Here is a 17,005-nt window from a genome sequence, read left to right as displayed (position 1 = left end):
CGCGATTATAGCCGAATGTTACGGCAGTCCCGCGTGGAGCAATATCCAATAGGTCCACCATCTCAAATCTACATGTTGTATGAAGATTATAAAAAAAAAACATTTTGTTACACCTTATCACATGATAACTTGATAAAACCCCCTGGATCACCCACGCCAATCCTCCTCTGACAGTCTATTGAGGGGTTCACCTGTTTGATTTTCGGTACAGCCTATACGGATATGAAACGATAAATCAATGTAAATGCAGGCTAGTTTATATCTTATATCGATTAATATAGATTTAGTTGGCTGCGTTATGAAGGGTATACACATGTATGGTATATATCTCGAGACTTCGGTACACACTTTAGACAAATAAAATTTACCAATAGATTGATCTGTGTGTATTATAAGTTTACCTTAGAGGACCTCTTCTATACCCCATTGCTCTAGCATATATGACCGTTTTTCCTTTTGAAATTGAAAAAGTATTCTACGTTTTGCATCTGTTCAAGTTTGAACACCCGGAACAGTTTGGTATGGCCGTTGCACAAACTAAAAGACCGCTTTTTACTCGTAAATTAATCGAAGGACGCTCTGCAGGCTTGCCGAGTCGGGTCATATAAGTGTGTTAAGTGTCATTTGTGTTAAGTGAAATAATTCATTTGTTTACGGGCTAGTATATTAAACAGGACTTGTGCTTAGTTATTGCGTTTTGTATATAGCTTATTGCCATCTTAGCGGCCCATTAGCGTCAAAATGGGACTACCTGTGAGGATTTTGACTGCTGCTCTGATAATAACGTGTTACCTGTCAATACATGGATTAGTATTGGCGTATTCGTCGGGGGCGGGCGTACAGGCGTGCGAAACATTAATGCCACTCCACTTCGGCGCCACTCCACAAACGACATTCTCACCGTACCGAATTACTGCCCATAGCAACAGATATTCTCCAAACAATCTCGTTCTTGGTAAGTGCACGCAAATCTTTGAATGACAAAATTGTAATTTCGTATGTCGTTTGAAACGAGGCTTACTTGGCTGATTCATATAAATACAGCTCTATTATGAGAATTAACAGTCTGCAAAACAAATCAATTTGTTCCCTTCATCTTTACTTGTTCACATGCTTCTCCATGAAGTTTACCTTGATTTCCGGTTTAACATGAATGTAACAGGTGATTCGCAATAGCCGGGCGCATCAGTAGTTTTGTTCTTTCTTTTCTAAACAAAGAGATCCAGGAGTGACCCAATACAAGATTAATGTTCATCAAGCATATAGTTGCTACAACCACCTCTTCCATATTTGTTCTCTGTGGTCCTCTTGTGACATGTTCGGTAGCTATTCTCTTTTGTCATATTTGTTATTTCTAGATATTCAAGTTAATTTTTGTACTGAAAAGAAAAACTGAATCGTAAGAGAAACGATTTCATGATAGGGATAACGTACCATCATACGTGATGTATGGCAGGGTTTGTAGGAGTATCTGCTGCAAACGACATGGGTATAACTTAACATCTAACTTTCCACCATTATTGTATACCCTTCTCCCTATGTGCCCCCCCCCCCACCCTCCGCCTGTTTCGTGTCCTCATATACCTATACCCTTCCATTTCCGGGATAATTCACAGTGAATGTTCAATTCAAGATGTTCCATCGTATATCCATGCTGTGCATTCAAAGAAAGAAGAATTATTAAAATGAAATTATTAAAATGGAATTATTTAAGAATTATTAAAATGGATATTCTAGAGGTTCAAGCTGACATTTTTATCTGAACCTTTAGGTGAATACCACATAATTATTATCTTAGCATTTTGTAGCGCGAGATATGATTTTTTAATTCCCAATCAACTTTTGTGATATTTTGTAAATTGCATCTGGCAACGAAAGAAATGAATTATTTGTCAATCAGTTTATTAGATAGGAAAATATTATTGTTACTCATGATGAAAGTTAATTGATGAAATTCTATATGTACATGTAGTGAAATTTGCCATTTAAGCAAACATTCACTATCATGGTTGTAAGGATAAATCAACTAGTCTAGAAGAATATTATAATAGCTCATATAAAGTAAAGCTTTCAAACATCTTTTACCCAGATGACAATTCAGACTCCTTACTGCGATCCATCTTTCTGTAGTAGTTGAATGTTTAGCTAATCAAACTAGGTTCAATTCAATTAACCATTGAGATGGGCTTTTCAACTAGTGTGCAGGAATGTTTTTTTCTTTTCAAGGTAAGTTTTGCATTGTTTGTCACCAGCAGTGTACATGCAGGTAATAGAGTAATATTAGGTACTACAAACCGTGCATAGGTGTAGGACTGACGCGCGATACCTCCTGTATACCTATATGCAGTGGCGGAGCTAGGGGTATTGGTCAGGGGGGTTGAGAATGGTCTGTAGGGGCGCTTTCGACATTATCTAAGCGAAGCGCCAACCACAGGTTGGCGCGGAGCCTACAGAAATTTTTTGAGTAAAGATACTCATTAGATCGCCGGAAATTACCCTATCCAGGCCTTGCTAAATTGCAGAATAAACGAACAATAAATAGGTGCCATCGCCAACAAAATGTGACAAATGTCAATAGGTAGATGAGAGCGCAATAAAAAAGTCAATAATCGCGAACACGTAAAAAGTGGTAAAAAGCTGAAAAGGGCGCCAGCAGTCCATTTGAGTCCGTCAGGGGGGGGGCATCCGCCCCCCTGACTGTAATGGACGCTCCGCCACTGCCTATATGCACGTTATATTGACAGACGGATATCATAACTATACAGATCATTTTTACCTGTACTGATTATTACGCGGTTTGTAGTCTTCTTTATGTGCTAATTAAGTTTGTTTCTGTCTGTCTCCTCACACCTTCAGTCATGTACCGGGGGGGGGGGGGGGGGTTAGCTCTCCACTTTGGTCCAAAAAGGCCTGAACCGATCAATACTTTAAAGTCAATCGTTGTAGGAGGGATTATTTATATCATTTTTGACAAGATATTTACCTCTACTGATTATTTCGCGGTTTGTAGTCTTCTAACCATTCAAACCAGCCGGTTATATCACATATTGAAGAAAAAATATATGTGAACACAAAAATATGGCCACTCAGAGAGATACTGCAACCGCGCGCGAAGCGCACATATTCTTGAATTTACTTTTCATTGCATTATATTTTAGTATTCTCCTCCCCCCCCCCCCCCCCCATCATCGGCCCCATTCCCCAGGTTCGAGTACATTTAGATGTTTCTTTCCTACCCTTTGATTTTTCACCGTCGCCCATCACGTCCCCAAAAATGAATGTGTTGGGGTAGGGTACTCTGCCCCCCCCCCCCCCCGTGGCTACGCCACTGGTTGCTCTCCACTTTGGACCAAAAAGCCTGAACCGATCTATACTTTGAAGTCAAATATTCGCCGTGATATGAATCTTTGTAGGAGGGATATTTCAGCCTTGCTACAGACTTCATCAGTGCGCAGTACAGAAGTTAACTAAATACCATTACAAAAACCAGCTATTCAAACGACTAGCAACTCAATGGCACACACACAAACTGACAAAGGGATTTGCGATACTTAAAACTATTGTTAGCAAGGTTATTTACTTGGTCGTGTATTGTAATTGTCAGGAGGTTATAAGAAGAAAAGCTAAAATTTTCCTGGGTGAACTGCTGGCTCTGTAGAAAACAATTGGGATACTGCAGTAGAACAATTACCGTCATTGTTTTCTTTTGTACCCTATATTCAAGACCTTTATTGTATGCATCCTTTCAAACTAGTATGACCTTGTTGAAACTTGAACAACTTTTCTTTTTCTCTTCTTTATATTTCAAACAAATCTATGTTTGTTGTTTATTTTTCTCGTGTCCTTTCTGGGGCGTATTGAACCTTGGGAGATTGCGCTATCTAAGCACCGGTGTAGTAGAAGTAGTATTAATAGTATAATTGGACGGATTTCTATACTAGAAACGTGTATCCAATTATATGATTACCTGACTGGTAGGGATGCAGCGGGGGGGGGGGGTAGGGGAGGGGAACAGTTTGGACAAGAGAAAATTGACCCATTGAAAATAAAGCATATTTGGTACAGCAAACTAAGAAAAAAATTGTGGACTTTTTAGATTCGTATTGTGAGACGACTGGCGGCGATCAGTCATTAAGTTCTTGTCACTGATCTTGCTGGCAAGTAAAGATTTTAAAGACATTGTCTCTCCTCTCCCTCATCTACCGCTGGCAAATTAATTTATTCACTGACGGTTCTCAGTTCAAAATAGTGAAACAACACAACTTTTACTTAAGACACTTCTTCTGATATCAAGTTCACTACAAGAACTGATCTGTTTAACAACAGATTCACGAGAAGAAATATTTTGCTGCTCAGAATTGCTTCCTTTATTAAAAAAAAATAATAATAATATATTATTTTAAGAAATATTAGATAAATTCACAATATGAATTGAAATATAATTCATTATTTTTGAACTACGAAACTATACCACAGAGAAAGCAATAAAATCAAGAATAATATAATATTAAAACGATGCATTATTTTTATTTGTGGGACACGAAATTTTCCGAATGGTTTAAACACTTAATTTAGTTCACTAATATAGACCAGTCACCAAAAACCATTGGCGGAGGAGGGGGGGGGGGAGGGGGCAGGAGGATGTCCAATATGCAAATAGTGCATGGCTTTTTCGGAGTGTTGCGCAACATTTCAGTACTCCCGGTTACAAAATACAGCGTGTACTACGTACAAAAATGAATACATGCCTTAAACCGATGCAAGGAAATTGAGCAAAGGTATAGTGTCAATATTCACTAGGCCGGACCACATATTTAGGTCATCGAAAATTCGTGGGCGTTATGCAGAAAATAAGAACTCATGATTCGATATCCTATAATTTTCACCCGGCTGATGTTGCCAGATGCATTCACAAAATACCACCAAATTTGAAATTAATATATCTTTGTTATACAAAATGTTATAAAAGAATGTGTTGTTTTTAACAAATGCCTGTACGGGAATATCATTATGACCTTTATACCTTACCACTGCTCGTTGCACCACTTAGCAATTAAAAACATAAAATTGCATTTGAAAACAAAAAATGCACTGACCCATTTACCAGATATATACGAAATACTATTTAACTCTTTCAGGAAATTTGTGATATATGCATGTAAACTCCTCACTTTCCCGAAATTCTGTCTCGCAGCTAAGAATGTACTATATGTTAAGAAACGCTGTCTTAAATAGAAAAAAAATATCTGAAATAAGTAAAATTAAGAGGTTTATACACAAACGTCTACTTATTAACATTCTTTCTTGTTGCTTCGTTTTTCAGTTACTTTGAGTCAGAATCCGAATCCAAATGCACCTACAGCAACAACCTTTAGAGGTATACTACTCCAAGCTAGGGCCGATGGCTCTTCTAGTGCGGTGGGTTCTTGGTTGATACAGCCTGATTCTGAATACTCCCATCGCGTTGGGTGTCCCGAGCCGTCTTCTCCACTCGGCAGTTTAACTCATAATAGCGGGTCCGATAAATCAGTGTTACAGCCTATCGAGTTTGATTGGATCGCACCGCAAAATAACGTAGGGTCGATTCGGTTTTTGTAAGTATATAGAGCTATCATCTCTGTCAGGCATTGGCCATAATATACGATCATCATTTAATGGCTATACCCTTAACATGTCTATTAGTATAATGCCCTGAAGCTGAAGGAAGGGTAGAAAATAATTTTCTGTTCTAGCCTAGTATAGGAAAGAATATAGTTCTCCAAACAAACACAATTATAGGGATAATGGTGATGGGACGGGTGCCGGGAGGATGGGTGGGGGTGGGGGCAATATGTACCATCAAGAATATGGGGGAAGGGGAAGGTTAAACTCGTTGTCTGTACAACACTTTGACTAAATGATTAGTTCAATATAGGTTTACACATACAATTGGAATGACAAGAGGCGACATTCGCCTAACAGTTTCAGGATTAAGATTCTTCTTATACAGAGGACTTTAATGTTTAATTTCATCTCCGAATTGTTCAAAAATTTAATTGTTTTTGCTTCTTTTTTTCTGTTTGATATATAATAGTTTATTTAACTGTTTTAAATTTGTTACATCTAAGGTAACTGTATATCTTTACACTTGGCAGTGCTACGGTTGTCCAAGAGTTGAATACGTTCTGGGTCGAGTTAACATCTTCCGAAGTATTGACATATTTTAACAGCGGTAAGTGGATATATAATCGAAGTCAGGGGCGGAATCGGGGTCATAGCTTACTACCGGCTCAGTGATTCAACGGGCAGGGGTGGTGGCTTGAAATAGGTGACGCCATTTGCGCTACCAACAGCCTCGAACCCACTCGGCACACCGGTTTCGCCTGTAAACCGCTTCGGGCTAATTTGCGCCTGATCGAACCAAGCTTCGTGGCAGTGGCGGCGGAACCGGGGGGGCTTGGGGGGGGCTCAGCCCCCCCAATGAAAAAGTTGAGGGGGCAAATGCATGATAAGCCCCCCCAATATTTACCAAGGCTCCGAAACGTGCATCTGCCCATTTTTCAATGCATACTTGTCGATCTGTCCGATGCACACGTATACTATATAGGTGTAATAATTTTAGTAATTGCTGGGGACCCTCGGCCCGTCCCCTGGCTATAGACCACATTGTCACCCCAACCGCGTCTTCACGCCCCGTGAAAAGTGGAAGCAGTGAGTGTGAGTACCGGTAAGCGTAACACAACTTCGTCTTAGGCCAATGACTTGCCTCATTTCAGCCATTTCTCCAACATCCCCTTACTTAGTGGCGGAGCGTCCATATATACAGTCAGGGGGCGGATGCGCCCCCCCCCCCCTGACGAACTCAAATGGACTGCTGGCGCCCTTTTCAGCTTTACACTACTTTTTACTTATTCGCGATTATTGACTATTTTATTGCGCTCTCATATGCATATTGACATTTGTCATATTCTGTTGGTGTAATTTTCCGACAAAATGGCTACAACACCTATTTATTCTCCGTTTATCTGCAAATTAGCAAGGCCCGGAAAGGGTCATTTCCTGCCATCTAGGGAGTATCTTTACTCAAAAAATTTCTGTACGCTCCGCGCCAACCTGTGGTGGCGCTCCGCTTAGATAGTGTCGAAAGCGCCCCTACAGACCATTCCTGCCCCCCTGACCAATACCCCTAGCTCCGCCACTGCCCTTACTACACTCAAAAACGTCTTTGCGAGTACACTACGAGTAATAGCTACTCTCTTAAAACACCATCGAATATACAAATTACAATGTTTTTACAGACTTTTACGTGCAATCTGAGAAATTGCAGGCTTGAGACCCATATTTTAGGTCTAGGTATTCGCAGCATAAAACACTCGGGGAGTGCCGTTTCCGGCCATATGGGGGTTTGAAAAAACCCAAAATTTTCTTGTACGCTCCGCGCCAATCGATGGTGGCGCTCCGCTTAGATAGTCTCCACACATTAGCCCCCCCAATAATTTTTCCGTTCCGCCGCGCCTGCTTCGTGGTATTTAATTAACAGTTTGAACTACCACAGAACGTTAATCAGCTATTCTCGTTTAAGATATTTTGTTTCTAATAAACAAAGGATGGGATTTTGAGTTAAGAAACTATACAACTGCTTGTAAGGAAATGTGACCACGTGTTAAGTTATGAGGACTTGCGACTGAATCGCCATATATGTTTATATACGAGAAACACTTGTATACTGCAGTCGATTGCAATGGAATAGCCTAAGTGATGCTTACACAAACATAGTTATTATGACGTGTCATAAACGTGTAGTCGTTTGAATATTTCACTTAGCTACTCTTGCTTCTCTTTGCCATCTTTGATATCTCTTTCTAAGATAAATTAAGAGTATTTATATGACGGATCTCTCCATGGAGCAAGCAATGACAATTCTACATCCTTGCGTAGCACAATCAATCAACAATCAACAAATAACCTACATGGGTTATACCGTACTGTTGCTTACAGCGCGGCCAGCGAGTGAAACCACCATCCGCGCCGGGAGACAGCACACTCACCGGGATGCAGTGTCGGTCGTTTCTCTCTGGGGAGGGTGACACCAGGGCTCAGGCAGCCCCCTCCCTCCCTCCCCGACTGAAGTCAGGCTCTCCCCACAGTTGTCTCATGTTCCATTGTTTTTTATTCTTAGCTAAATCTGCTTTCCATCTGTTATTGATTACCTGCCTGTTAACTCCCATCCATTTGCATTTCATTATCGCTTTATCCCTCATTTATCCAACCTGAAGGTGATTTACTCCGTGCAGTATTATTGCATCACACGTGGCGTGCGTAGTACCAAACACAAGTAAAATAAATACCACGTATCTGTGCCGTTTCTCTTTTGTTCCTCCCACAAGCCTGTGTGGTATATTATATGCATCTGTCATAATGACGTCAACTCCTCGAATGACATCGGAGGTGTCCATCAAGGTGGCATTATTTTGTGACAATGATTGGGAAGATATATATATATATATATATATGAGCCTTCGAAATATGAGGACATTAAGTCCCACCCCAATCCCACCCCACCCCTCTTTCGTTGTCATTGCTGGAATGTAATTGTATCAGACGCGGATCCCGGGTATTTGGTGTGTACCCCCACCACGCTCCCTTCATCCTGACACAAATATTAAAATGTGTTTATTAGAACAGTCTTGAGTTGAGATCAAATTACATAGAGCTAATTTAATAGTCTCAATATACCTGAGAATGCAGGATGTGATGTCTAAAGAGCTCCCATGCAGATCCCCACATATATGATTCGGATTCAACGACCCAGGGCCGCACTCCTTTCTTTTTAAACTCCTAGATACTCCCCGTTTATAAATTAATTTTGATAATTAATGTAATGACAAAAACTATCGAAAGGTGCGGGGAGGTGGGAAGGTGGGGTGGGAGCAGGAGGAGGTACAAATTCGTCGCGGTGGAATGGTGTCCCGGATCTAGGATTTCCCAAGAACGGTCGAGAAGGCAAATATTGTTGGATATCGCGATTATTCACGAAATAGCGGTGATAGAAACCCGGCAATATAGGGAATGCACGATTGCGTATCGTGCCACCCCACCCCCCTTGCAAACTGGAACCACCCCTGGTATAATTTACTTTGTGCCTAGTAAACAGTTATTCTAATTTCATATAGGCCCTATATATTGAGGTTACTATACTCTAAGGTTAATCCATTATCATACATTTAATATGAATAAAAAGCATCTGATATAATATCCCGTTTAAACTTATTAAGGTTCTTTGACGTTTTAAAGTTTCCGCGGCAGGAATGAAGTAACCGTATCCACGAAATTTCATAATATCGATAATAATTTCATTAATGACGTTCATATGACACTACTCATCTACACAAGCATATAGCACGAACTTGGTGGCGTCAACAACAAAACTTGTGAAAAGGAATTCAAGATGAGAAATGATCGGAAGTAATAGAGAAACGCTTTGAATAAATCAAACTATAAAGGTGCGTCTTGTGTTTTCAATAGCATGTACATATTTTGTTTTATATTTCAAACATACTTTCGACGTATCATCGAACCCCAAAATAAAATCTGCAGGAACCCCCAAATGAGCTATTCCCTCGGTGAAAATTTATTTTCAAACAGATAAAGCTAGATTTTTTTCCAGTACATCAGTATCTCTAGATAAGACAGAATTACGCAAAAACGACAAATTATGCAAATATGCAAATAAGTTACTTCCGGTAAATGTGGATGACCGTGAAATAAACAAGCCGATCGGTCAGGTTTGACCGTCCTTGAGTTTTCAGGCATGGGCTATTTTCAGGCGAAACTTTAAGGATTTATTTAGAAGGATTTATTATAGTCATCAGGAGTAAAGTGTATACGAAATGTTGAACCTGTATCAATTTTGCTCGGCTCGTATCCTTACCCCAATACAAAGAAATTCGGCTTGGATAATTTTCTCAACGGAAGGAATGTGTTTAGAAAACTTATTTATGCCGAGTATCTATAGTTACTATCATCACACAAAACAAGACTGTCGTTGCAAAAGGAAACTTTAAGTCAATGATGAACATCAGCTATTTCTTTCTTATTTTTCTATTTTTTTTACCCTTTTTATTTTGAATGTTTAAAAGATGCATTATTAGGAGAATAAACAAATAAATCATCTTTTCCTCAGTCTTGTTTCATTTCAATATTTTCCAATTGCCATGTTTATAGATTTGTTGCTACCCGTTGCGTATATGGAAGTCGATATATTGTTGGGTCTATAATGAACCCTATAGTAACAAGCATGTCGCTTACTCATTCATAGACACCGCCCTAGCGTTAAATATTGATAAGTCAAACATGCGATATGAACTTGACAGAAGCAATTGTTGTCATAAGGTAATCCGTGTTGCTATGGAGATAGATAACAGGTTTAATTCTTCGCTAGCATTAATCGATAAAGTATACAATGTTTACTTAGAGCTTGTATTGCAGCGGTTGTAACGAGCTGATTTTAACGAGAATTGTGCAAATCATATATTGGAAAACGTATGCATAATGTAGTGTAGGCCTATATATATAGTAGTGTTGTAACATGGATTAGAGGTAAACGTGTACATACAGTGAAGCGCAGTCTATAAACACATTAATGATTTTATAAAGCCTAGCCAGAGATGTTGTATATTCCCATACACGACCAGTACGAAGTCCATATACTCATAAATTCCGAAAGTTGCATAATTTTAAAAAAAAAATCGGGATTAAATAATCCTTTCATGTGTGGCTTCGGCCGATACAATAAGTGGGGCATTTCGAGAAAATAAAAAAAAGGGCGAATTAAGACTTCGCTGTTTTATATTTGATTTTCGCTGAACAAACAACACCATAAATCTCTTTCACCAATATACTTCTTAAATACTTGTGGTATTAGAAGGAAGAACGCCACGCTCCAATGACCAAAGTTTATTGAGAGATTTGAGGAAGGGAATGGATCTTGCAGAATGGAATGAAATGCTGGTCACACTCTACCGGGAACTATAAGATCGATACGAATGAATGGAACTCACAACTCGGCCCCTAAAACAAAACAATAGTGGTCAAGGAAAGGCTTAATATGAGAATATAAGCATTTGTCGCGGTGAAAGAAAACTGCTCATGCCGAAGTTGTTCAACGCTGTGAGTTAAAGGAAGCAATCTTCGTTTGACGTTCTGTGTCTACCTGTAGAGGCTGTAGAGAGAGGACAAAACGAGAGCCACCTGGTTTTTCGAAGGAGCAGTTTTTTTGTCTATACGTTTTTATTATATTGGATCAGTATAAAGCATCGGTGCTAGAATGCTTTGTATGGTTTTGCTGTGCTAATTCTATAGTGCATGTATGGATATAAATTGTAACATCTAAAAGCAATTACCATACAGGATGGAGACTCGCCATCTTACAATAGTCTTTTTTATCATCGTTCTTTTTGGTGCTTCAGTTTATTCACAAACCAGTGAGTATATTATTATTTATATACATCATCATATTTTTTGCTGTCATGTTTAGGCCTAACTTCTTTAGAAAAGTAGATAGAAGAATTTGTGCTGACATGTCAGAGATAACGGCTCAAGTTAATATATTATTTTGGGGACATGTGTAGTAACGGGAAGTTTGCCTAATCTTCATTTTCAGTTATTTTTTTTATATCAATTGTCTTACTGTTAATGAGGTTTTGCATCCACCACCTCCCCTCCCCCCCCCCTTCCTTCAAGTACACACCCACATTACCCGATCATCATATTTTGAGATACTCAATGAAAGCTATATTAAACGATCGCAGTTAAACCTTACAAATTTATCACAATTTTACTACAAAGGCTTAGCCGTAAAGTTATGAAGACTATTCATAGTTTCGAATCATTCGAATTTTGGAAAGGAAAGGATTTTTGATTTTTATTATCTTTACAAAATGCCAATTTGCTTCTCTGTACACCATTTTGTTATGTAAATATTTTCAGTATACGGCAACATCGCCCTGCTAATGATTATAAGTTTGCATTACTCAGTGATCTGAAATTGATGAAAACCATATATAGCATCCAATGAAGGTATATGGATCGGGGGCGTGGGGGTAGTGAGGGATCATTTGATGGACATGTGGGGTTTGATAGGGGTAAACATGCACATATCAAAGAAATGTAGTGACAAAAATTCTTATAATCTAATTAATTAGATAAAGAATGTATATATGAACTGAAAACGTATAGTTCAATTTAGCATCGATACTTCAAGCACGGGAGGTCTAATGGAACAAGTAGGCGATACGCAATATTATTGTTTACAATCAGTAAAAATAGTAATTCTGCCTTAATTTCGTTATCACATATTTATATATGTGTAGTCAGAGCCAGTGAAACTAAAGTCATACGTCTGCTTCGTTATAGCGTGCATATAGACAAAGTAATGATTGTTTGAAAAGTGAGTCATTTTATTTCCGCTTGTCACGGGTGCGGTTATTATGAGACATGAAATTAATCAACCTTTTGCATTTGAAAGAATGCGGTTATGTAAAATAGGCCTTTGTGACGTTGCAAGCACTAAGGCTGCCACCGTTTGTAAGCCAAGAGTGACACGGCTATATTTACGCTCTCTGTTATAGTTCAAATGAATAAAAAATGCATCGATATGAAACTTTCAATTCGAATGATATTATACACTCGAAGATCCAGGGAGAGCCTGGTGTGTAGGTGGTTACCCTCCCACCCCCCCACCCCTTACCAAAAATAATAAAAAATAAAAGTAATTATAAGCACAACCTTTCATCTTAACTTAATTATACACTTAATTTACAGCCGAAACATGCCTGAGAATGAATAATTTCGCGTCTGAAAGTTGTTTATTCCTGTATAGGACCCCAACACCCCATTGCATTGTAGCCGGCCTCAAACCTGGATCCCACCCTGCGTTGAATCGATGATTTGGCATTATTTTCAACATGATTCGTTTTGTTTTGTTTTCATTGTTCCTGCATGTTTCTATTGTTTGTTCCTTTTTCTTTGTGAAGCGGCTGGTCAAAAAATAGAAATAGTCCCTCGAAAATGGAATACTACACTTTTTGTTGTTGTTTTGGTTGCCTTTTCTTGTTAATTTTAGCAAGTGCCGCTAAAGCGCTGAACTCCAGAAATATAAATGTTCGATCAAGGCGCTGAACAATCACTATAAAATACTGCGGGAAAAGGAGTCTTTAGATGTCGTTTAAAATAAATCAATTTCCATTAGGAACCTGTTCCGTAATGTGCAGTAGCAAACGGTTGCAGCCTGCCGTGGATATGCATAAACGCGGAGCGGCAGTGTCTCCATAAAGCTTAACTATAAGCAGATACCAGTTAATTCTATCAGTCTATTTATTTTTCTTTTCTTTATATGAACATTGAGCCCGCACAAGAATGTGAAAACCTTGGAGCGATTCACACGAACTTACGGCTAGCAAATTAACATGTTTCCTGTGATCAGAATGAACCATGAATCATTTTGAAATTCGTCACAAAGCGTCTTCTTCTTGCCAAGGCCCATAAGTCGTATACCATTCTTCTTATAGGAATGGACTCTCTACATTAAAGCTGGTACATCCGATTCTATCCTATCCTTTTGTTATTTCTACACAGACCGTGTAGGCCTACTATTAACCTCAGTTTATTCACAACATGAATAAAAAAAAACAATGGTGAGAGCTTTGACCTCGTTGATTACGTCTCCAAAATGCAAAAAAATCTTTGAAGATATATCAATAGATTTTCCCTTTTTTTTCTTTCTTTTGTAAATAGTATTTCAGACATTCAATGAATTCCTACAAAAGTTTGCCACGCAGTCGTATAGTGTGGTATATGTTCATGTTTTCTTGGGTACTATATCACATGAAGGCCTATACATACATATTATTGTGTCATATCTGCATTATATAATATAAGGTTTCACCCCTCACCATGGGCGTCAACAGGTGGGGGACGGGGGGGACATGTCCCCCCCACTTTCAAAAGTGGAGGGGATATCATATCATTTGTCCCCCCCACTTTTCAGAGCAGTTATTAAAAAAATCACATGCATATGCGCGATTTTCTATCACAATTGCTGAGCTGATTCAAGTAGAATCTAACTTAAGAATCATTATCAATAAATTGCACTGGAAATTAGAACAGTGCTTGGCCCTTTATCCCCCTTCCTCCGATATTCACCCTCCCCGCTTCGTCCGAGACCTCTGATAAAAGTTTGTGCGATGTTTGAACGATGTTTTAGAGTGTTTTGTGGAAGCACCCCTTCTCGCCAGAAATGGAATTCCCCTTGCCCTACACTGTGAATCAGAGAAAACGACGCATTTCAACTTGAAAACAAGTCGAAGACCCCACCAGGAAGGTAATATCATATATTTTAGGCCCTACAGACAGTATTCTGCCTGTATGCAGGGTATTATATGATACCAAACTACCGAAAATATTTCGTTTGAGATGGACGCTGTGTAATTCGTTTCCCTTGGTGTCAGAACGGCATCTTTCTACCAGTACTTTCTGTCGGAATTTAGTTTTGTGAGACAAAATTGCTCCTCACAGATCTGGTTCTGATGTAACTAAAAACGACTCAGGAAGGCCGTCTCCTGCGATCTAGGGGGTCTTATGTACCCAAAATTTTCTGGTACGCTACGCGCCAACCAATGGTGGCGCTCCGCTTAGATAGTATAGTGTCCCCCCCACTTTCTGAAACCTGCTGACGCCCGTGCCCCTCACGATGCCGACAGTTAGAGCTATACATTCCCACATCGTCATCAGCTCTTTACCGTGCCACGGTCTCTATGTAAGGTGAATGGGTTTGAGAGTGGATCAATTAAGTTGACCGGTTTTCGTGCCAAGGGTCCATTTTTGGTGACTTTTTTTTCAGAAAAAAAAGGATCGTTAAAGGAAAGATAAAGTATAAGAAATCATAATTAGAAATTTGGCCCCCATACTCTGGCACAATCGCATCATAACTGAAAAAATTCATATACAGTTTTACAAATGTTCCAAAACCAATCACATTGAATTAGTTGGACAAAAAAAACAAAAAAACAATTGTATGAGTTAGATGAAATAATTTATGAGTTGGTTGCACTTGCGTCAACTTGACACTGGTAACAGTCCCAACGGTCATGCAAGTATACACGGTACTTAGGCTATTTGATGTTACCAGTTATCATCGAGAAGGCATTGGTGCTAACACCTGAAGTTGTGTCTGCAGGGTGGCATCGAGAGTTATTGGCCACTCATGGCAATCTTCATGAAACTATAATTTTTTATTCCCATTTTACCGGGACTGAATTTCCCATGCACCCCTACCCAAATTCTCGTGCATTCTCGACCTTCCGGTCGCGACCCCCCCCCCCCCAAACCGAAACAGGTTTGCAATTATGTGTAAATAATCGCTCATGATTGGTCGGAAAAGTAACGTCATCACTATTGAAACCTTCACTACGCAGTTACCAAATTATGTACGTTGTTTATTTAATAGTTTCCTCTATGATTTGTCCCAATGGAGATACATATAATTCAACAGAAAAGTTGTGTAAAGTAAGCCTTGATTATTCGCGTACCATTTTCCCAAATTAAGACAGGAAAATCCAGACTAAACTAGAGGCCTAATCTAGTCGCTCAATTCACTCAAGTATTGTAACTATTCGAACTATTGTTGATGTCATGGTCTGCTGCGTTATATTCATTCAAGACTGGTGATCTCACGTCGTGTAACAAGGTCAACATGTGATCCAAAGCATTAAAAGTAAAGTTAGGTTATTTGGAAGGAAACCCAGTTTCTAGACTTAACTAAGTGTCCGATAAGTCAATCAACAACAAAAAAATAAACCTAGTTTCAGTGACGTTCATAAACTCGTGTTTTGACATTTTAAGACCCATGGACCTTATCATTTTGCTGATTCGGTGTACAACTTCCTAGCGATGGTCATTGTCGATGCTGACGTCACGAGCCATCTGATTGGCTGAAAACTCCGTAGTTGCAAACCTGTTTGGGAAAACCTGTTTGGGGCCAGACCCGTGTAGTTAGTTTGTACCGATATAATAGCCATTCAAAGAGCCTATAGCTATAATTGATGATGGTTACATGTATAGAATATGTTGACATGTCCACGATAGTCTCGTACATGATTTTAAAGTCTGAGCTTACTGTTATGGTTTTCTCCTGAAAACTCAGTAATGTATATTTCTGGACAGGGGCGGTGAAGCTTACGGTAACTGAGGATCGGGTACGCCCCACAACTTCCTTAAAACCCGAAGAGTGCCACCTTTTCATAAATTAGAGAACTGCCCTTTATTTACTGAAAAGTACACTCTTTCTCTTTCTCTGTAAAAAAAAGTTCTCTTTCGTTGTGTCTCTATACGTTCTTTTGTTGCAAAGTATTCAAACATACGGTACTGGAATTTGTGTATATAGGGAATGTACAGAGAATTCAAATATGGACGTTTTTAGGAAATTTGCTGTCTCTATCAGGTCATTTGCCCCACTTCTCCCATAAGTTTGCCCCCTCTCCCCGCAGCCCAAGTTTCAATCCTCCTTCGCTGCCCATGTTTATGGAGACAGTTATACGAACAACTCCCTGTGGGTTGGGAACAAGAGCCTGCGGATTTTGTGTCTGTATGTCTGTAAATATATATCTCGGTTTCTTGTTTGTCAGTTTAGTTTGACCCTGACTGTACTTTGGAACAAAAGTTTACCGTGATGCATCAATACTGTTATTGTATGAACAAACGGAGCGTGTCGAAAAGACCCGTTTCTCGCGAGATTAACAATATCAGTCGTTTGTGAAATTCAACCAATTTCCGTTACTTTTCAAACCCGAAGCCAACTTTTTTTTCCATTTTATATAGGCCTATATAGGTATTCTAAAACGTTATAACAAACAATATATTATGGTAAAGCGCGTATTGTCGGTAATTGTGACCGTGTTTATGTCTGTCTGTCTGTCTGTTAACGTTAAGTTCTGTACCAGGTGCCTGCATGTTATGTTTCCTTGGTGAA

The 17,005-nt window shown here is 39.2% G+C and overlaps 1 protein-coding gene across 9 annotated transcripts in view; it reads left to right on the top strand.

The window, feature by feature from the left end:
• The first annotated feature begins 610 nt into the window (after positions 1-610).
• Positions 611-17,005, top strand: part of LOC139961430 (uncharacterized) — a 91,617-nt gene continuing 75,222 nt past the window's right edge. For 8 of the 9 annotated variants that reach the window (XM_071960647.1, XM_071960623.1, XM_071960633.1 and 5 more), the window contains exons 1-3: positions 611-955; positions 5,324-5,594; positions 6,135-6,211. In XM_071960647.1, coding sequence (XP_071816748.1) covers positions 742-955; positions 5,324-5,594; positions 6,135-6,211 — 562 coding nt within the window. In that variant the 5' untranslated portion in view covers positions 611-741. Of the gene's footprint in view, positions 956-5,323; positions 5,595-6,134; positions 6,212-10,506; positions 11,463-17,005 lie in introns of those variants that run through there. The other variant, XM_071960641.1, reaches the window with a different exon arrangement.

The sequence above is a fragment of the Apostichopus japonicus genome, chromosome 3 (genome assembly GCF_037975245.1).
Source record: "Apostichopus japonicus isolate 1M-3 chromosome 3, ASM3797524v1, whole genome shotgun sequence".
Lineage (NCBI taxonomy): Eukaryota > Metazoa > Echinodermata > Holothuroidea > Aspidochirotida > Stichopodidae > Apostichopus > Apostichopus japonicus.
Note: the sequence above shows the minus strand (reverse complement) of the source record. Positions and strands in the feature narration are given on the sequence as shown.